We start from the raw sequence: 22,377 nt of genomic DNA, 5'->3' as shown, positions 1-22,377 counted from the left end.
TCTCTCGGGATCCTCTAGGAGTTCCAGTCCCAAATGACCCCGGATGCCTAAAGAGCTTGTGGGTATGTATGAACCTAAGTTGGATGTGATGGATTGGTTGAGTCTGTTTGAGTATAATCATGGGCTCCAGAACATCACAGGAAATTAGTTACTTTCCTGGTTGTTCTCTAGGCCCCCCCCCCTGTTGCAACTGATGTGGTAATGGAGTTGGGGGGAGGAGGATAAGAAGGATTATGAATGTGTGAAGCTAGCTTTGATAGCTAGATTTGGGAAGACCCCTTCCCAGTACCTTAAGAGGTTTAGGACCCTCAAAAAGCATGATGGTACCCATTGGGCTACCTGGGTGAGTGAAAGTTTGAAGAACTTAGAGGGATGGATTAAGGGTTACAAGGTGAACACTTATGAGGGAATGAAGAATCTTGTGATGTTGGAGTCAATTTATGATGCCTGCTCTCCTGAGCTCAGACAGCACTTGGCTGATTCAAAGGAATTATATTCCAGAAAACTAGCTAAGGCTGCTGACTTGTGGGTTGCCAACAGGGCTACTCACAAGGACTCTGGGGTAACTCAGAAAAAGGATGAGGGGAAACAGCCTAAAAAGGACTCCAAAGAGAATTCTAATAATTCCAATCCCAAAGAGGGCCCCAAACAAAACAATAAGGATAAGCCACAGGCAATATTTCCGGCATAGGTGCCTATAACTGAAAAAGGCACCCATGTGTTACGCCGTAGATCACGTGATGGTTTGGTCACGTGACACACAAGACGAATATATAACGAACAATCTAGGGCTAAACAAACAGACACGTTATCGGCGGAGACACACCAAGCGAGAAGGAAGGCTGGTGAACGGAGGTAAGGTACTTTAGGCACGATTACAAAAGATAGTTAACAGTGGATTATAACATACAAGTATGTAAGGGGGAAGAGTTTTTGAGAAGTTGACACAAGTTGTCCTCACTTCCCTGTTTGTCTGCCATCTGTTTTGCAGTTAAAGTGCAGTTGGTGGATGGTGTACCAGTAGATGGTAAACACGCTGTTTCCCAGGATATTCCGGGAACCATACATCTGAGTACTACATACTGTTTTCATAAACAGGAACAGGAAACCGTCCTATAGGGTAAGCCTCTCCTCGTTAAACTTGAGCTTGGAATCTATTTTAGAGTAGTATCACTAATAATTAAAAGTAGAAGTAAATGATTATGCACATGTATGAAAATAAGGGAAGATATATGTGACCTGTTGGCCTACTAACTTGATCCTCGCTGATAAAGGAAGACGGGGCCATTGGAAACAAACAGATGGAGTACTAATTCTGCAGTAATCTGTAGAACTAGTAGAAAAATATTGAAAATTCCAAAGTTATAATATAGGTAAGATCAGTCAGATACAAACTAGGTAAAACAGGGTTTCTTTACCCTTAAATGACATATGTGTATTTTTAACTACTCCTTATAGATGTATGCGGTACTGATCCATCTGAATGACTAGAACCATCGAGCAATTGCCTGGGACAATAGAAGCAGATCACTAAGACGCCTGTGTATAAAGGAAAAATAGTGCTCGTCACGGAGCCAAAGTGGAAAACTAAGGTCAAAAGAGACATGTTTAGATAAAGGGTGATTATGATAATGGCAAAATTAGAATAGAAAAAAACAGGAGATTTGGGAAAGGATTGATCTCAGACGGAAGCATGGTACTCAAAATGGCATGTAAAATTAGACATAGAGACAAGAGTGTGTCTTGCGATAAGTCGATGTGAAACCTGCTAATACTACCAAGTGGGGTGGCGTCACGAGATGACGATATGGAGGAGGTATTAAATAAATGGTCCCCTCCCTCTATGATGTTACGCAAAGCGAGTTGTATCTAATGATAAGTACAACCAGGATAGGTCGATTACTAAAAGTCGATTGTCCTTTACTTGTTTTCCCACAGATTTCCACTCGGTGTCTGGGCTGGAAGAAAGGAACTAAAGGAGGGATAAGAAGTGGATCCCCTAATGATTCTGAGAAGATATCATTGTATTGTACATTGCAATTGAATGTGGCTCTACCCCTGATGAATTTCCTAATAGTAATGACAATAGTTGAAGGAAAGAAACATGTTGGGAGTGTATGTGGATGTAGTATGAAAGTGTTTGAATGAGTGAGTAAAAACTGATGGGTGTAAGTAAAAAAGGACTTGTGTGGACCGACTCAATTTGAGAAGGTTCTGACCATAGATCCAAACTGAAAATTCATTTAAGGATAAAAAAGAAAAAATACTGATGAACTAATAGACCACAATATATTGCTGGAGTACAGTACTAATTGGTTGAAATTCGTTTAACTTGTTTTATATTGAGGTATACATGTATGAGATATAACTGTATGCTTTTTTATATGATGCTTTTTACATGATGGTTTATATGAAAAAATAATAATAAATTGATATTTTTGATACTAAGAATGAGTATGTGGAAAGTTAATGGTGTATAACACATATAGGAGACAGACACGTCTTGGAAGAATGGGAAAACAAGTGACTCTGTGAATATAGTATATTGTATCAAATTGTAGAGGGCTGTTCACACGTGGTCTAGAGAAAAATTTCCTCTAGGCTCTCTGGTGTTTGTAGCTTCTGGTGCCAAACCAGAAGGAGGTCAGAGCAAGCCACCATTCCAGAAAGCATTTGATAAATGCTATGTTTGTAGCTCGCCTGACCATGTGACAGGGGATCCCAGATGTAAGGGTAAACCTTCAGGGGTCCACACTGTCTCCTTAGCCTTCGCTCCAGAAGAGGAAGTACAGATGGCCAGTGGAAACTTTCTGTTACTAGCTGATGAACCCATTGGAGTCTCAGCTAGTGTTTCTTTAGTGTCTCTGGGGTTGTGGGAACAACAGAATTTAGATGTATATAATTCTATCCCGGATAATACTAAAGAGTATTATAAGGACAGTGTCCAGGTGAATGGTCAGGAGACTCCTGCCATTAGGGACACTGGGGCCAGCATAACTGTGGTGGATAAATCATTTTTTTCAGGCAGAGGATGTTGCTAAGGCACCCAAACGCCTCACCAAGTTAGCTGGAGGGCCTGTGCAGATGCTTCCCCAATTACCAGTTCTCATCCAGTGTAATGACATGACTGTGAAGATACCTGTCAGCATACAAAGTGAGGTAGGGGTTATGTTGGGAAATTACCTGAAGACTCTTGGAGTAGTGTCACATACCCCCAGACCTCCTAGTAAAAGGTTACAGGAGCTCACCAGACCTGCAAGGGAGAGAACCATAAGAGGTACACCCAAGGAGATGATGAAGAAGGATATCACTCCTACTCCACTGGAGTTACAACTTGCTATCTCTGAACAACAAGAAGCAAAGGGGAAACCCAAGACTTCTAGGAAACAGCCAGCAGCAAGCACTCCAGTGCTTCCAACAAGGACTTCCCCTAGGTTTTCCAAAGTTACACCTGTAACTCCACCTCCAGCTGAGGCTGAGAGGGGGAGGTACAACCCTGTGTGGTTGAGCTAGACTCTGAAGAGGAGCTAGTGGTGTAACGCTCACCTGATTCCCGTAGAGGCGCCGGTCTTGACTGGGCGTATACCGTATCTTCAAAGGTGATGTGTAACACACGGCTGGCTCTTTGGGCTGGACCTCTGTGCACTGTATGTCTGACTCGAAGGGTAAGATGTCTTAGGTAAGTGAACGCCGTGCTCTCCATCTGCCTCGGGGCAGGGTGCTGTAACCAGTTTCTTCACTGGATATGGGGAGCAGGCCTCTTGACTTCAGAGGACTGCTGTCCGTCGTTTACTGCACGAACGATAAGTTTCGAGTAATTCTAATGTCTTTAAAGTCTTTAGTAATGATGTTTCTTGTTTTGCAGGGTTCCGGCGATGGCGGATGACGGGCTGAAGTGAGTTGAAGATGGAGCCCGTGTGATGAATAGAAGCACCTGGAAGCACGTAAGTAAGCGCTTGTTGCCTGCTTCACGATGCGCTCTAACTGTCTTTTTATTTTGCAGGTACAAGTTCGGAGCGGCTGCAGGGTGCCGGAATACCCACTGGGTTAGATGTGGAAAGGAGTAATGGCACGTGAGTATTAAAGTTCCCCAATGTCTTTAAACGCACCTTGTTTTGTCTTTCAGATGCGGGATGCAGCGCCGAAGGCCTCCGGAGCGTGCGAAGAGTTGGTAAGCTTTTGTCTTTCAGATGCCGGAATGCAGTGTGAAGACCTCCGGAGCGCACGAAGAGTAGGTAAGCCTTTGTCTTTCAGATGCCGGAATGCAGCGCGAGGCGTTGGTGACAGCCGATGGACCAGGTAAGTGAAGAGCTGTCACTGAAGACCGTAATGCTAACCTGTTCTTTCTTGTCTTTATAGGTGTTGCTGAAGACTGGATTCAGGATGGTAAGCCTTTTTCCTTAGGCCCAGGATCAGATGCAGAAGACACGATGAGCGTTCTGCTGCAGAGGATGCAGAATAACGCAAAGCAAGATTCATCCATCGGGTGTGGTTTAAATAGCCTCCTGTAGTGCTTAGATGTCTCCTTCCACAGCCACGCCTAGGTAAGAAAAGAGTTCCTGCTTTCCAGAAGAGTTCCAGTGTTCTGAATCTAGGGAGTGGCTCCTGCCCCACCCAACAGGAAAAGTAGTTCCAAACAGAAGAGGATAAGAGGCTCAACTGGCAGGCAAGTAAGCAGCATGGTCTGCTGCAGGTAAGTCCACCCAAGCATTATGAGCCCGGCGCTTCCAGCGCTGGGACTGGGCATATTTATGAGCCTGGTGCCACTGGCGCCAGGACTGGGTCCAAAAGGTCCCAATTGGGACTGGTTGGCACTCGGAACCTGGGTTATGGATCTGCTTCCAAGGGAATTGGGAAAACCCTGACCTTTTGGAAGCAGAGATCATGACAGTGGAAGGCCAAGAACTCATTGGAGATCTGGATCCTGTTGACCATCCTGAGCTGCAGTCTTTACTGGCAGAAGGTGGACCCAACAGGGCAGACTTCAGTAAGGGACACAGAGAATGTCCAACTCTGGAAGGTCTTCGCCAACAGGCAGCTTCTCATGCTGATGGGCAAGAGCCTGGGAAGTATAGGTTGCACTGGGAAGATGGCCTCTTCTACAGTAAACCGACTGAGTCTGCACCTGGAGACTACAAGCGGCTTGTAGTGCCTCAAGAAAACAGACAACAGTTCTTGCAACTGGCCCATGAGATTCCTTTGGCTGGTCACTTGAGTTTCAAGAAGACCAAGGAAAGGCTCTCACTCTACTTTTATTGGCCAAAGATGGGGGCTGAGGTAGATAAGTTTTGCAAGAGCTGTCACACCTGCCAGACTTCTGGTAAGGTTGGTTCCGAGAATGTGACACCTTTAGTGCCTCTCCCAGTAGTGGGAGTCCCATTTGAGAGGGTAGGGATTGACATTGTTGGTCCCCTTGATCCTCCAACCTCCTCAGGCAACAAGTTTATCCTTGTTGTAGTAGACCATGCTACTAGATACCCTGAGGCAATTCCTATGAGGACTGTTACAGCTCAGGCTGTGGCTAAAGCCCTCCTTGGTATTTTTACCAGGGTTGGGTTTCCTAAGGAAGTGATCTTTGACAGGGGGTCAACTTTTATGTCCCACTACATGAAAGCCATGTGGAAAACCTGTGGAGTTACTTACCGCATACCACCCTCAGACAAACAAGTTTGTAGAAAGATTCAACAGAACCATGAAGAGCATGATAGGTGCTTTGGAAGACCCCCTTAAAAGAAAGTGGGACCTTCTACTGCCATGCCTTCTCTTTGCTTATAGAGAAGTCCCTCAGGAGGGAGTAGGTTATTCTCCCTTTGAACTTCTTTATGGCCATCCAGTCAGAGGTCCATTGGCCCTGATTAAGGAGGGGTTGGAGAGTGCTCCTTCCCCCAAGCCAGTCAGAGTGACTGACAATATGGTAGGGCTTCCGGAGGAGAATGTCACACATGATGGCAGAAGCTAGTGATAACCTGAAAGCTGGGCAAGCTTTGGTCAAGCATTGTCATGATCAAAAGGCTAACGTGGTTGAGTTCACTCAAGACCAGCTAGTTCTATTTATGATCCCAACAAGGCACAGGGCCTTGCAAGATAAATGGATGGGACCCTTCAAGGTTGTGGGTAAACTTGGAGAGGTGAACTATCTGGTGGATGTGGGCAATCCCAAGGAGGCTCCCAGAGTCTTCCACACGAACCGACTAAAGGCGTATGTCTCCAGGCCTGAAGTAGGAGCCTTGCTTCTAGCTTCTTCAGAAGAGGAAGAAGAGAGTGAAGCTCTCCCTGATCTCCTCAGAGGCTTACCCTTGGATGAAAAGATTGAAGGAGTAAATCTCTCTTCAAATCTGGCACCTGAGCAACAAGAGGAGTGCAAATCTATGTTAAATCAGTTTGCCTCCCTGTTCTCACTTTCACCAGGCTTGACCCCTTGGGGGCAGCATGATATACTCACTGGTGACTGTCTGCCAGTCAAAAGCAGAGGATATAGAATGTCAGAAAATGTAAGGACCCACATCAAAGGGTAGTCAAGAAGATGCTTGATCTTGGGGTAATAGAGCCCTCTACTAGTCCATGGTCTAGCCCAGTTGTGTTACCAAAAGCCGGATCCAAGGAACTGAGAATCTGCGTGGACTATAGAGCTCTTGTTTGTTTGTTTGTTTGTCTGTTTATTCATTTGTTAAGCGCACCAGACTCGTAAGTAAAAGGGCGCATCGGTAAGGAAATGCAAGGCTTACATAGTTACGTATACACAGGTTACAAAATTTACATATAGCAAGATAAACTATTTTTACATGACTACAGGATATATACAATATGCAAAATAGGGCTGAAGCAAAGGGGTGACCAGGTACTTGAGATATAAAACTTATATAGTTACATATACACAGGTTTCAATATTTACATATAGCAAAATATACTATTTTTACATGACTACAGGATATTGTCCTCAGAGGAGATAGAGATGGAAGACTAAGGATTTGTAGCAGTGATGTGTTTTATTAAATTTTTCCTGAAGAGTGGAAAGGGTTGGTCTACTCTCAACTCCTGAGGCAGTGAATTCCAGCTTTTGGCTGCCTTAACAATGAAGCCATTACCCCAATGGTAGTAAGCTTGTATTTGGGGATAGTCAGGCAGTTGGTGTTCCCACTTCTGGTGGGTCTGAGAGAAATTCTTCTCTGAAGTTTGTCTATAAGTAGCTAGGGGCAGCATTGTTAAGGGCTTTGTGTGTCAAAGAGAGTGTTTTTAGGAGTATCTTATTCGATGTGGAGAGCCATTTGTGTTGACGTCTCAAGGCAGAAATGTGGGTTTTCTTATTTATGCCAAGGGCTGCTCTTAAGGCGTTATTCTGTAGCATTTGGAGCTTTTGAATAGTGGATTTGCTGGCCCCAATGTAGATGGCATTGCAATAGTCGATTCCAGAGAGTATTCGAGCTCTGGCCAGGATCAGACAACTATTGTCAGAGAGGAACGGTTTACCAGCTCTAAGTAGTTTGCATGTGTGAGCCGTGGCCGAGGTAAGGGATTTGACCTGCTTGTCAAAGGATAGTGTAGAGTCCAAGTAGAATCCCAAGGTTTTTACTTCCTTGGAAACTTTAATGGTATTGCCGTCAATATTAAATGATGAATATTCTTGGCCTAATTTTTTAATATTGACCTGCGAACCCAAAATTATTAGTTCAGTCTTATCATCGTTCAAGCATAGGCCATGAGTGGCCATCCATGCTTGGATGATAAGGTAAACTTTGTTCACTAGGCCCATGTCCGTACAGTAATCCCCAGAAAGTGGTAGGAGAAGCGGAGTATCATCTGCATAGTTAGTGTAGGTGATACGCAGCTGGTCCAGATCGTCGAACGGTGGCTTAGTGAAGATGTTGTAGAGGGAAGGCGAGACGCAAGACCCTTGGGGAACACTGCATAGGATGGGTGTAGGATCGGCAGATGCTGAGGGGGAAAATACTCTCATGGTCCTCTCACTCAGGAAGGACTCAATCCATTTGATGGCGTCCGTGGAGAAGTGAGCTGCAGAGTCGAGGTGCCGGCATAAGACCTTGTGGTTGACCAAGTCGAATGCGGCAGAGAGGTCAAGTAGGAGCAAGAGTACTGTCCTTCCTTTGTCTCTCCACTCGTCTATTTGGGACTTTAGGTCGATTAGGGCAGTCTCTGTTCCGTGCAGTGGACGGAAGCCAGATTGTCTGTTGCCCAGGAGTTTGTGTAATTCTAAATGCTTCTGAATTTGAGTGTAGGTGGCCTTATCCAATATTTTTAGTAAAAATGGGACTGTGGTAATGGGCCGGTAATTGGTGGGAATAAGGGGATCAAGTGTCTGTTTCTTGAGGAGTGGTAGCACCCAAGATTGTTTGAGGTTGGTGGTTATAGTACCTGTGGCAAATGAGGCGTTTATTAGTTTGGTTATGAATGGGGAGAGTTCTCTGGCAGCATCTTTTATTAGCTGAGCAGGGCAGATATCGCCTTTACAGTTTGAGGGCTTCAAAGATAGGATAATCTTTTCTACCTCTAGGATGGACATTTTGGAGAAGTGGAAGGTGGTATTATGTGCCGATGGTGGCTCGTTGGGCAGGAGAGTGTTAGGCGAATACTGTAGGTTTAGAGCCTTTTTTTTTGTTGGATTTTGTTCTCAAGTGTGTCAATTTTATGCGCTAAGGCCTGTTGGATGTCTGTGCACCAGGATTTGTCCTTGGTACAGACGTCAGGAATAGCAATAGGGGACTCTAGTTCTTTGAGTATGCAGAAGAGTTCTTTCGTACTTTTAGCGATACGTTCATCGTAGGAGTTACGTTTTGCTTGGCAGATTTCCTTTTTATAGTGTGAGGAAAGTACAGTTAATTTAGCCTTGTTCTCACTAGAGGGGCAGAGCCTCCAGTTAGTTTCACTTTTGTTCTTTAAGGTGCGGAGGTCTTTGAGTTGTGGGGTGAACCATTTGTTTAGGTGGGCTGTAGGTTTGCTCGGTCTGAGTTTGGTAGGAGCAATTTTATCCAATGTTGTGAGCATAATGTTGTTAAATTCCTGAACTAGGCTGCTAGGTTCAAGATTTTCAGGCAGTGTGTTGAGAGTAGGCAGTATGGCGGGGTGATTTTCTCTACCGTAATACTTTTTTACTTCTGGTTGGACATGGTGGCGCTAGTGGATGTGCCAATGGAGTGCGTCTGATAGTAGATAAGTGAAAGGAGATCAGAGAGTGGTCTGTCCATGCTAAAGGCAGGATGGATGTGATAGTGGCAGAGCAGTTAAGGTCCGCTATCCAGTCCAGTTATTCTCCCTTTGAGGTGAGTGGTGAGTGGGTTTATTCATTTTTTGGGTAAGGCCTAGTGCTTTGATCGTATTGGCTATTTCCGTTGCATTTTTGTCCATTTGGTCGTTAAATCCTAGGTTGAAGTCGCCTAATATGAGTAGTTACGTGGTAGGTTTAAGGTTGTTCATAATTATATTATGCAAGTCTTCCTCAAAGGTACCAAGAGGGCCAGGTGGTCTAAATATAAGGTGTATAGTGAGGGATTGCGACTTATTTATCTGAATTTTGGCAGTGAGAGTTTTGCATGATTGTGGAGGCTGGGTAGGGACTAGTCTGAGACCAAGAGCCGTTTTAGAGATATACCAATATAGCAATACCACCGCCTCGTGCATTATCACGGTCTTGTCTGATTATGGTGTAGCCATCGGGGACAGCTAGCATGAGGGCAGGTCCTGCTGCATTATGGAGCCAAGTTTCCGTAATTGCGAGGTAATCGAGGTTCCCTTAAGTAATTAAGTCGGCAATGTCCGGGGCGTGTGCGACTAGTGATCTAGCATTAAGGAGCGCTCCTTTGAGAGGGGGGGCCTCAGGTGTTTTGTTGGCTCGGATGGGTTTGTCAGCAATAGGGCAAGCTTTAGGTTGGAGGTTATTAAGCTGAAGGGTATTCACATTCAAGGTGGATGTTGGAGATGGCCATTTGGACTGGCTGGGCAGTCGTGGTTTAGGTTTGTAGTTAGTTTTGAGGTTGGAGGCCGGAAGGGCTCTTCTCAGTGGTTCGTATAGTTTGGCTAGTCTTGCGCGAAGTCCGTTATTTCTATTGGACGTGGCGCAAGGTAGGGAAGCGTTAAGATATTATTTCTTGGGCCTTGCAGAATATGGAAAGATTTGGTTGCATAGTGTTAATGGTAAGTAGGCTGAGGTTTGAGGTAGGTATTGGTGACTGATCAATGTGATCTTGACTGCTAGGGACAACCTGTATGGCTATAGCCTCTTAATGCAGTCACCAAGACTGATGCTCACCCTTTGCCAAGGACAGATGAGTTGGTGGATAGACGTGGTTCAGCCAAGTTCCTCAGCACATTTGACCTTACGTCAGGCTATTGGCAAATAGCCCTGACAGACCGTGCCAAGGAGAAAACTGCATTTTCTACCCCAGTTGGCTTATACCAATTTAAGGTTATGCCTTTTGGACTGAAAAATGCACCTGCAACATTCCAAAGGATGGTAAATCAGGTTCTGGCTGGGATGGAGGACTTCTGCATGGAATACTTGGATGACATTGCAGTATTCAGCCAATCCTGGGGAGAGCACGTTAACCACCTAGGACATGTTTTGCAGGCTCTTGGACAGGCCAGTCTGACCATAAAGGCAAGTAAATGCCAGATTGGTCAGAGTAAGGTGGTCTACCTTGGGCATGAGATAGGAGGTGGAGAAATGAGGCCTTTGCTCAGTAAGATTGAAGCTGTACAAAATTGGACAACACCTACTACTCAAACCCAGGCCTCACTGGGCATTACAGGAATTTCATAGAGAACTATGGGACCATAGCTTCTCCACTGAATGTAATCTCCTCTCCAAAATTCCCTAAGAAGGTCAGATGGAATGAGGAGTGCAATCAGGCCTTTGAAAACCTGAAGAAAGCTCTTTGCCAAGCACCAGTACTGAGAGCTCCTGACTATCACCAAACTTTCATTGTGCAGACAGATGCTTCTAATGTAGGTATAGGTGCAGTCCTTAGCCAACTGGATGAGAAAGGTAGGAAGCACCCCATTTGCTTCATCAGCCGAAAGCTGAAGGATCCTGAGACAAGGTGGGCAACAATTGAAAGAGAATGTTTTGCTATTGTGTGGGCACTGAAGAAGTTTGTATGGTTCTACTTTTGTCATTCAGACTGACCACCAACCCTTGAGATGGTTGATGCAAATGAAGGGGGAAAACCCAAAACTATTGAGATGGTCAATCTGCCTTCAAGGGTTTGATTTCACCATTGAGCACAGGTCAGAGTGTCACCACCAAAATGCTGATGGTCTCTCTAGGCTGTATGTCATCGACTAGAGGTATGAGATTCATCCAGGAGTGGATTAAATCCTCCTGTCCCTTAGTCTGGGGGGCAGGGGGCGGGGGGTGAGTGTTAGGGAGAATTCTCTGTTAAGGCTAATTTCCCAAACCTAGTGAGTCCCCCAGCAGCTTTGCTGGATTTCTGGGGTTTATTTTTTTTCTCCTGCTAAGAGTGAGACTCTTTTTCTCCCACTCTTAGACATGATTTGAGATATCCTTTGACTTTGTAATGTGTTTAGTGGGCTATGGGGTCTTTTACTCCATAGGGTTTCATGTGTTTTTGGTAAGTGTGTTACACAGCACACTCAGTGCAGTAACACAGGGGTCTCATAGGGACCCCCAAACATAGACTCCATACCCTGGGACTGACTACTGTCTCCCAGGGCATGTAAAGTCACCATTGACTTTACTAGTCTTAAAATGTGAACAGAACCAGTACAAACCATCATATTGTGGAAGTACTGGTAGGGGTAATTAGATTGCCCCTGGGTCTGTTTTTCGAGGGGGCACTGTGCAGTCCCCCCTCATCGAGTTTCTGGCTGGTGGCAGTGGTTACCATGCAAAATATTCCACCGGAATATTTCCTATGGGATTTTCCCATTCATTTTAAACACACCACCTTTTTGGTGCAATGTTAAAGATACCGCCGGGTTATTTATTTAATATTTATTCCCTGGTTGGGTCTTTTTGCCAGGACTCAGTTTTAAAATGGCGTTTGTGTTCGCCTCTGTAACTCCAACCCAAGTCGAGCCCTTTGTTCCACTTTTGGCGGACTTCTGCACAGAAGCCACCAAAAGTGGTGCCACTCTGTCTGGGTCTACAGGATGTGTGGGAGGGGGGTTTAGGCACCCTGGACTGAGTTGCCTAGGCAACTCAAGTCGCACTCTTGTGTGATTGGCCCAGTGGTGAGCTGCCCGGCTCACCACTTAGCATGTTTGTGTCATGATGCCTAACCCCGGGGATCCAGACCAAGTCCAGCAACCCCGGAAGCAGGCATCAAGTTATTCCAAGCAAGCCCAACAACCCCTGCTAGGGGCTATTTGGGTGCAGTCCTGGCGTCTATGGCGCCAGGCTCATATGGAGAGTCAGTCCTGGCGCCATAGGCGCCAGGCTCATAGATTAAAACTTACCTGATGCCGACCATGCTGCAAACTTACCTGATGCAGACCATGCTGCAAGAGCTCCAAGCCAAAAGAGGCTTCGAAGGGACTACTTTATCTAGGGACTATTTTTTACTCGGGTGGGATCGGGGAGGAATACTTACCTGGGACTACTTTGGAGGCTATTTAAACCACGCCCGAAGAGCAGCACACGCTTCGCGTTATTCTGCATCCAGCAGCGTAACGCTCACCGTGCCTGCAAGTCTGCATCCAGTCTTCTGCCACGCCCGCCTCGAGTCTGGAGCTCCTAGAAAAAGGGAGAAAGAAGGAGAAAATGTTGGAACAAGAGCAATACCTTTGATCCTTACCTGATTTCCTGATCCACCGCGCCTTCGAACTGGAAGAAAGAAGTTATTTTATACGTGTCACCTCGCCTGCTGCAGCGCCGCGCTGAACTCACCGGCCTTTGCAGCATCTTCACTATCCACCGCATCCTTCTGCATGTTCCCGCCGGACTCCGGCACCTAAGGGGAACACAAGAACAGCAAGGTGAGCCAAGGGAATCAACAGAGGCAATATTAGTTACCCCCCCATAGACTTACCTGATTTTACCGCCTGGGGTACTATTCCTCTTCACGGGTCGGCGCAGCCTCCACCGCATCTTCGCCCCACCCCGCCTCCTAAGGGGAACAAAAGGACAGCAAGGTGAAACAAAGGGACAAACAAGGGGAATCCTTCTCACCACAATAGACTTACCTAATTTTACCGCCGGAGGCATTATTCCCCGAAACTTCATAATTTCTCTCAGCACCTGAATAAGGGAGAAAGCAACAGGTTACATACTGACATTATTTTATCGAACTGTGTTGGATAATACAAATCCTTACCTGAATGTTACCGATTGCCACGAGGAACTCTTCGCTAGGGTCAAGCTGCAACCTGCAAGGAAGCGGACAAGAGTGAAAGTCAGACATTTGAACTCTCACAAACTATATACTTACGGCGTCCCGCCGGAAATCTCAGAGTCAATATTGTTCTGGAACTCACCAATTCCTTCGAATCAGTGAAGCAACTGGTTGTCTACGCGCCCCTGCGCTCAATGCAGGATGGAGAGCTCATCTTTCCAAACCATCAGGTGAGACTATAAGAGGGGACATTAAAGGTGATCAGTGGGGAGAACAGCGGGGGTGGGGGTTAACACTGAACTCCACGGGTGGTTAATTCCCTTTCTCCATTTGCAGAAGGATACTCCTACGGGCCAAGCAAACGAAGCTAGGTGGGCCAGTCCAGCCTGTCATCTCAGCACTACGTGTCACATTGGTGGAGACCGCAGCTGTCCAGTTCAGATCGACGTCCCTGTGGGAGCCAGGTGAGCGTAACAATTTGAGTGACAGCTAGGACTGATGAATGGGCGTTTTCTGCATAAAAGCAGGGCTTTTGGGGACTGGAACTTCAGAAGTCGCCACAGGACCAAAGAATCCGAAGAGGGAGAAGCTGAGCCGACCTGCAACGACGACACCACCGGTGGAGCCCTGCTGAACCGCCTCACCACTTCCCGACGACAGAGAAGATCTTCATCCCGGAGAGTCTTCTTCCTCTAAACTGGTGGGGATAACCAGTTCGCCCTCTTTTCGCCTTCCTGGATAGTCTCGTGGTCGAATCGCCCATGCCAAGCACCCCGGTGGCCGGATAGCCACGCTTCACCACTACCGCGAATAAAAGGGTAGTACCTTTTAACCGGGAAACTCTGCGGCTGGTTTCTTCCCTGGCAGTGCAACGACCTCCAGCTTTCCTCCACGTCGAGATCTTCTCTTCCCCTGGACGAAGCACCGACTTGCACCCGCTGCCAGGAACAACTGCCCCCGCTGGAGCTTTCTCACCATTTCAGGTACTGTGTCTCGCCTGGTCTCCCTTGCAACAGACTGTTCAATGTGTCCCGTAAATCCTTGACTCTCTATCCTGGGGTGGACTGGGACCTGTTAACTAACTTTCTCTGAACTGATCCAATTCTTTTTGAACTATCTGCAAAGACTTTTAAAGTATAATCCAACTGTGTGATCTTGGACACATTCCGCCCTGCTCTCTCCAAGAGTGGGCCTGGAGTGGGCCTGGCCTATGAACTAAGTGTTGGTATTGTGTACGTTCCTAATTCTGCCTTTTCCCTCACTTTTTAACTAACTTATTGGAGTGCCATCTTAGGTTAAGCGCTCACCTCTGTCTGCAAATAAGTGGTGTTTTAACTAAGACTTGTTCAATAAGTAATCAGGGGTGTATATATATATATATTGATAGTGACTGTGTTTGAACTTGCTTGCCATATTAGTGTTAGTGTATTTTACAAGTGCGTTTTTAAATAAATAATTATATACTTTTATACCCAAGATCTGGTCAGTGTTTGCTTGTGCTACTGTATCCTTGTACCTATTTTGTATACTCTATATACTGTCTAACTCTTCTTGAGAGAAGTCTGATTGCTCAACCACAGCTACCAGGTAAATCTGGGTGGTACAGACTGCTACCAATTGGGTTTACTGCCAACACCTGTAGTCCTAAGCCTTTTGCAGTGGTCCCTAAGGGAACTGCACAGGTTTCTGCCTAACACGTCGTTCCAACTTCATCTGCAGGGGAAGGTGGTGCGAATTAACACAAACGGCACCATCATGTTCTACATCCGGAAACAGGGTGGGGTGCTCTCTCCCGCTCTCTCCCTGGAAGCCCAGTCCCCATGGCACTGGGCCATTCTTCCAGACATGTTTCTTGTCCCCTTTCATCTGGCGGGCACCAACCGCACCATCGCAGAATTGCCTAGCAGGGAGCTGCGATCCTGCCACGAGTGGGAACTTCATCAGGGACAAGTGTCCCTTCTCATCAGCCAGTGGGGTAACCCCCAGATTGACCTCTTCATGATTGCAACCAACTACAAGTGCCAGAGATTTGCCAGCAGGTATCCTTGTCCAAGGAGCCTGGGCGATGCCTTCCGTGGGACAGGCTATCCCTTTATGCCTTCCCACCTATTCTGCTCCTGCTACGTGTGATAAGCACACTGCAACTTTGCCATTTAAGAGTGATCCTCATTTCTCCGGCGTGGCAACGGCAGATCTAGTACCCGGACCTGCTCCATCTGTCAGTAGCTCCGTCCATCCGGCTGCCTCCACTTCCTGATGATCTCTCCTGAGAAAATGGAACAATACTGCACCACGACCCAGCGCCGCTGAGCCTCAGAACCTGGCTCCTGCAGTCCTAGGGTTTGGGCACTTTTCCCTGCCGCTAGATTGCAAGAACACCCTGGTCAAGGCCAGAGCTTCCTCTACGTTGTTCTGTTACGGCCACAGATGGAAGCACTTCACAGTGTGGTGCAGGGCTCAGAAGATTACGCCTCTGTGGACCACAACTCTGCAGTTCCTCTCGTACCTGCTGTAGCTGCCATATCCCGGTACACTCGGGCGCCTGGCAGGCCATCCCTGTGGTCTCACAGGCCTGTCAAGGAGTTCCTCAAAGGCCTCTTCAGGACTTTTCCACCAGGGAAGGCTTGTGCCCCAGCTTGGGAGCTCAACATGGTTTAAACTAAGCTCATAGGGCCTCCATTTGAACCATTGCATTGGGCCCTCTGAAGTTTCTCTCGTGGAAGACTGCTTTCCTGTTGGCCATCACTTCGGCCAGGTGAGTCGGAGAGATCCAGGCCCTCCCCTGCAAGCAGCCATACTTGGCATTGTACGCTACAAAGGTGGTGCTGCGGAACCCATCCCACCTTGATGCCGAAGGTTCCCTCAGAGTTCCATCTCAATGAGCCTGTGGTTCTTGCAGTTCTCTTTCCGAACCCTTTTACGCCTGCTGAAAGGGCGTTGCATTCGCTGGACGTTACTCGTGCATTGAAGTTATATGTGGCACACATGAAGGATTTTCAGAAGACTTCTCAATTGTTTGTTAGTTTTGGCCCTGTGGGTCACAGGAAGGCCCTGTCTAAGGCTTCCATCTACAGGTGGCTCTCCCACTTTATCATGCACTGTCATCATCTGGCCAACAGACCTCTTCCAGGCCGGCCTGCTACGTGGAGGTCCACCCACCCCTTCACAAGATTCTACTGCGTCTACAGGGATTCCAGGGAGGAGTCCCGGGTCAGCCAAGCAGTGCTTCGCAACCTGTTTAATTGAGGCGAGTCTGTTCCCGGGGTAAGTGTATTGCTTCTGTTGAGCCTTGCTACCTCCCGTGGTTGTGTATTTGTACTGCTGTGTAATCGTACCCCATGCTGGAGAAGGAACAAGTTACTTACCTGTAATTCCTGTTCTCGAGCATGGGTCTTGCATGGATTCACATGCGAACCCTCCCTCCTGCCCCTCTCTGGCTCTTCTTGGTTCATACTGCCACTTTACGTGCTCTACCAAATCTGAAGATGGCCACCAGGTGTGGATCTAAGGAGGACGAGTGTCATTGGCTAGGGGTAGTATGACCCAAAGGACAGTGATTGGTTATAGAGGAGACAAGCAGTTTTCAGTCTAATGCGAAACTGCTTTCTTTTTACAGAGGATTCCCAGCCTGAAAACGGGGAATATTCATGGGCATGTGAATCAATGCAAGACCCTTGCTGGAGAACGGAAGTTAAAAGTAAGTAACGTATTCCTTTTCCTGAAAAGAAAATTTCCGATATTCACATGAAATAAAAATGCAGTTGCCTGAATTTTTCCCTCCCCATATGCTCCTAAGAATTAGGAGAAGGATACATAGGTTACACACCCAAGAGGGCATTGAGCTCATTTGCGCAGAGATAATCAGCACTTCCTTTCCAGGTTTGAATGGGTAAAGCGGTAAAAAAAACAGATCCTGTCCCTCGAGATGGTGCTCTGTATTTCAGTGTGTTATGACAAGGTGAGCAGGAAACCTCATCTAGCCTCAGGGCTCACTCGACAAGGGGAGTGGTGTCATCTTCAGCCCTACCGAGGGGAGTTCCTCTTTGTGAGATTCGCCAGACTGCGACTAGGTCCTCGCTGCATAAATTCTCTAAGCATTACTGTCTGGACCTGTTGCCTGGCAGGGAAACTCATTTGGACATGCAATCTAGCAGGATTTTCTTTACTTTAGCCTTGCTTTCAGCCCTCCAGCAACCTTGAGATACTGCTTTGGGAGTCTATCAAGATGAGGAATCTGTGACAGAATATAATCCATTGAAAGAAAAAATGTTTTTCTGTGTATTCTCCGCCCACCTATTCCTCACTGCCCTCTCCAAAAAGCAAACATTAGAGAGAGTTTGATTCTTCAGTTCTTTTCATATCACCATTTTGTTTCTATTGCGATTCTGTAAAAGATGGTCGCTGCTCTAAATCCTCACTATGTAAAGAGTCCTCCATCTGCTGAGACTGGGGAGAGGAAACATTGTGTGGGCTATTTATGTGTCAGCAACGTCATATTCGGCGTCAAGGAAGTAGAATGTTGAGGATGAAGGTCGCTGAGGTCAACTATGACCCCCCAGGTGAAGTTTCCAAAGAACAGCCGATGATGATCTCTATATACATGAGGACTCTATGGGAGGAGAATCCATTGAAAGACCATTACCAATAAGTATTTTCTCCAACTGGCACTGGATATATTTAAAATAAATGATGAATCTGTGAGAAAGACACATCACTTAGGAAGGGAATCAGAGTTACCTAAACGGTGCAAGGTTGTGCTGCATGTGGGAATAGAAAGATTTCCTTTCCAATCAAACCAACTGCTGTAGTCAGTTGGTTCATCATCCAGATGATTGACATCACCTTGTCCATGTTAAAGGAAAGCTTTAGAATGTAGCTGAATACAAAAGATAGCATGGTAAAAAGGTCACTGATGGTTAAAGCCACAAAACTGTATTTAGCTGCCAAATATGACAATCTAATATTAACTAAAATGTGTATATGTAATTAATAACTAAGAACCACTTTGAAACCGTGTTCTACATCATTTGATTATTTCTTTCTTGTAGGATGCTGGATACAGAAAGCGTGTGCCCCATGTGTTCTGAAAAAGTGGATGCTCCTCTACTCAAACAGATCATGGACTGTTCACCGTACCTAAAGCCAGAAGAGATTGAGCAATAGATTTTTATGTAAGAACTGCTGCATTTAGTTCAAGGTTATGTATAGTATCCAAACTCAAGCATTCAGTATTCGGAGCTGACTCAGAATTGAAATGAAAACTAGTGTCTATAAATAGAAGTCTTGGATTTGGGGTAAGGTTTAGAGTGTAAGTGTTATTCTTTTGAAGGTATAGTCACGTGTTTCAAGAGACTAAGTTATTTATGGTCAGTTACTGGTCAGATGTTGTTTGAATAGTAGGGTTTCATCTCTGCTGGAGCAAAGTCTAATGCGGGTGGGTATGCTTTTCCAAACACTAGGGGCATCCTATTATGGCAGGTACAAATGTAATCTTTCCTGAATACCTTGCAGTCTTTTCTGTGAGTGTGCCAGACTACAAACCATTTCTCATTAATATTGCAGTCAGACCAATGACATACTCAATCTACCTATATGTCTCGCCTTACGCATTTCATCACGATTTACCTTTTAGTCAGTACTTTTCGCAAGTCTGCACACCTGCCTTCAGTGACAGTAGCTGCATTGACTGTGGAAGTAGATATACTAGCAATTGCACGTGATCTCCCATTGCAATAGGTACCTTTTATCGAAATAGCACCATCACCTTGCAGTTTCAATGGGAGTGCACACATTCTGCATCAACATGATTGGCACCTCAGGCACAGCACAATCCCTGTAAAGGTGGTAGTAAGTAGCATCACCCCATATAGAAGAACATATATATGTGGGTACATATTCACTGAAAAAAACCTTAGTTAAGGTGCAGTTGAGTTGTGCAGATTTAACACAACAAAACCCTTGAAATTCAGCCGATGTGTGACGTAATGTCCAGCTTAACTCAGCGCGTTCCCGTTGACGTCCCCCATAATGCCATTTTGTATGTCATTGTGAATCCCTTCTCTTATAATATGTATGTGCTCAGGGCTTTGCAATGGGAACACGCCCAGTTAAGCTGGTCATGACTTCACACAACCACTGAATTTCAAGGGTTTTGTTGTGTTAAATCTCCACAACTTAACTGCACCTTAACTAAGGTTTTTTCAGTGAATTCCTATAGTTTTTTACGGGCCACTAGCCATGGCCTTTGGCTGGATCGATTATACATGTTCCCCCAATATGTTTCTTTTGGACCCTCTAGGTGGACACGGGCTTTGGCCATGGCCAATCTACATGTCATTTGGATCCTGGTCAGTGAGCATTGCCTTTGGCTGTGCCCACTGTATCTTTTAAAACACTACCTTTCATTCCCGCTCAATAGCCATGGCCTTTTCCCGTGACCATTGGCCCGGCCTTGAGCCATGGCCCCTTTACATGTTGCCCCAATAGCTTTCTTCCAGTCCCACTAGCTGTGGTTACTCTATATATTGCTCCAATAGGTTTCCTAAACGGGTCCACCAGCCATGGCCTTCGGCCGTAGCCATACCACTAGGTTTCTTTTGGGCACAATAGCCATGGCCAGTTGGAATGGCCTATTGCCGTGTTCACTGTCCATATTTCACCATTCAGTTCCTTAAAGTAACCCAGTAGCCATAGCCATTACCCCCCCGCACTGTAGCTTTAACATTCCACTTTTATTATATTCATCACATATTTTAACTATTAAATTCTTTATTTTTTTACGTTTTCCCATAGCCATGTTTAGTGTAACCCTGATATTAGTAATGCACTACAAATAACCCCAGATATTCATAACATCACCCTGGTTATGCGAAAACATTTGAGCTCTGAACTTGGTCCCTAGCCACACCCTCCCCAATTTCGCATGGTGTCCTCTTTCACCCTTCCCACTTCTAGCCTGATGCCATTTCATCCTTTTTCCTCCTCCAAATGGCATTAATGGCATTTTTTTCCACTTTGTTTTCGGCTAACACTGGTTATTTTGGAAATAACCCTGGTTATCACTCATATCAAACAATAAAAAGGCGGTGTTTTCATTTCTGAAAAAGCCTCTCTGCTGCAAAGCACCATAAAGCTATTAATTTGGGAGAAGGGAGCACCCCCTTCTCCATCAAATATTTTAACAACTATTAGACGAATAATCTGAGATCCCTCCTGGAAATCGACTGAAGGCTTCGTGCCCAAGTTGTTTCGTACCTGGTCCAATTCCATCCAGTGGATTTTACTGTGCACTGCGCAGGAATTTGTACTTTTTCTCTATGGGGAAAGGAATGGGAGTAGGCCAAAAACAGTGTTTTTATGCTTTCTTTAGAGTTTTTTTCATTTTTCACCAAATCTTTTCCAGAATTTAAAGTATTGTGGGGGATGAGGGGCGGAATTGGAGGGGCAGGGGCATGATAAACATGTTTGCAAAATATCAGCCTAATCCGTCATACAAGTCAAAAGTTATTAGCAATTAAATGTTTGGGTTTCCTGTGGAACTTGACACTCAACTTAACTGGTGGCTGCACTATAATATGATATGATAAATATGTGTATCATGTTTTCAATGAAGTATGACCATATCACTTAAAATTCAAGCTGAAGAAAAATGACTGCCCTGGATATGTAATATTTTCGATGATGCCATTTTTGATGTTGTCTTTGATGTCCTGGGTATTAGTCTTACCAGTGAATGCCGGTGGCGCAAGTTATTGTTGCATAGCTTACCATAACCAGTGAATTTTTATCTTGCAACCATAACATCCTACCTGCCTACATTTGAAAATCAAAATTCCTGATATTTATGCCCCGCCCACAGCCACAAAAGACTCTGCCCATTGGCACACGGCTCCGGCCACACGCCCCGCCCACCTGTCAAAAAGGTAAACTCGGTTGTTGTAGCCTTCAGTTTGCTTACTATAGCATTGAAAATAATTTTCAATAGTAAGCATTGAAAATAATTCAATAGTAAGCAAAATGAAGGCGGCGGCGGTGGTGCCGAAATAATAGTGCTTTCAATCCATGTCATTGGATTGAAAGCACTATTATTGCTGCGGCGGTGCCCTCAGTGTGCTTACTATAGCATTGAATTAATGATTTTCAGTGCTATTGTAAGCAAAATGAAGGCCGCCGAAATAATAGTGCTTTCAATCCATGTCATTGCATTGAAAGCAGCATTATTTCGGCACCACCGCCGCCGCCTTCATTTTGCTTAAAATAGCACTGAAAATCATTCATTCAATGCTATAGTAAGCAAAATGAAGGCGGCACCGCAGCAGGAATAATGCTGCTTTCAATCCAATGACATGGGTTGAAAGCAGCATTATATCGGCTGCGGCGCCGACTTCATTTTGCTTACTATAGCATTGAATGAATTATTTTCAGTGCTATGGTAAGCAAAATGAACGTGGCACTGCCGCCGTAATAATAGTGCTTTCAATCCAATGACATGGATTGAAAGCACTATTATTATAGTGATGCAGGCAGTGGCAACGAACATTTTGCGCCGTTTCCGGTTCCCGTCATATTCTCCACCTGATTGGCTCCCGGCGGCAGCCAATCAGCTGGAGAATATGACGGAACCCGGAAAGAATCTCAAAATTCCTGAGATTCAAGGAAATTTTCCGGAGACCCCGAGAAATGCTTGAAATTCCGTAGTCTCCGGAAAAATTCCAGAGGTTAGGCAGGTATGCATAACATCCCTTTAACAAAAGTTTTTTCTCTGAATTTCATAGGGTTTTTTTTGTGCAACTTAACCATAACGTCCATTTAACAATTTCTTTCAGTGGATTTAATAGATTTTTACCATAGCAACCTAATTTACCAGAAACTTCATATTTTCTCTTCACAAACTTTGCGCTTAAAAATCATTCTCCTCTGCCACAATCCAAACAATCAGTGCAGCCATGTTGTACATCCATTATAACATAGGAAAAGGAAATAATGTTTTTAAAATGATAACACAATATTATAGATTGTGCCAAATATTGAAGAAAACTGTACACCATGTATTAACAATTCAGTTAAACAGCTG

The 22,377-nt window shown here is 45.4% G+C and overlaps 1 protein-coding gene across 1 annotated transcript in view; it reads left to right on the top strand.

Moving 5' to 3' along the window:
• The window catches only part of WDR19 (WD repeat domain 19), a 2,828,275-nt gene that overhangs the window by 2,731,108 nt on the left and 74,790 nt on the right, over positions 1-22,377 (top strand). Inside the window, exon 36 of the mRNA XM_069631788.1 lies at positions 18,353-18,475. Within this exon, the coding sequence (XP_069487889.1) occupies positions 18,353-18,467 (115 nt within the window). The 3' untranslated portion in view covers positions 18,468-18,475. The remainder of the gene's footprint in view (positions 1-18,352; positions 18,476-22,377) is intronic.

Source organism: Ambystoma mexicanum, chromosome 6q, assembly GCF_040938575.1.
Source record: "Ambystoma mexicanum isolate Mex_15411 chromosome 6q, UKY_AmexF1_1, whole genome shotgun sequence".
In the NCBI taxonomy this organism is placed as follows: domain Eukaryota; kingdom Metazoa; phylum Chordata; class Amphibia; order Caudata; family Ambystomatidae; genus Ambystoma; species Ambystoma mexicanum.
This window is presented reverse-complemented; position numbering and strand designations above follow the sequence as displayed.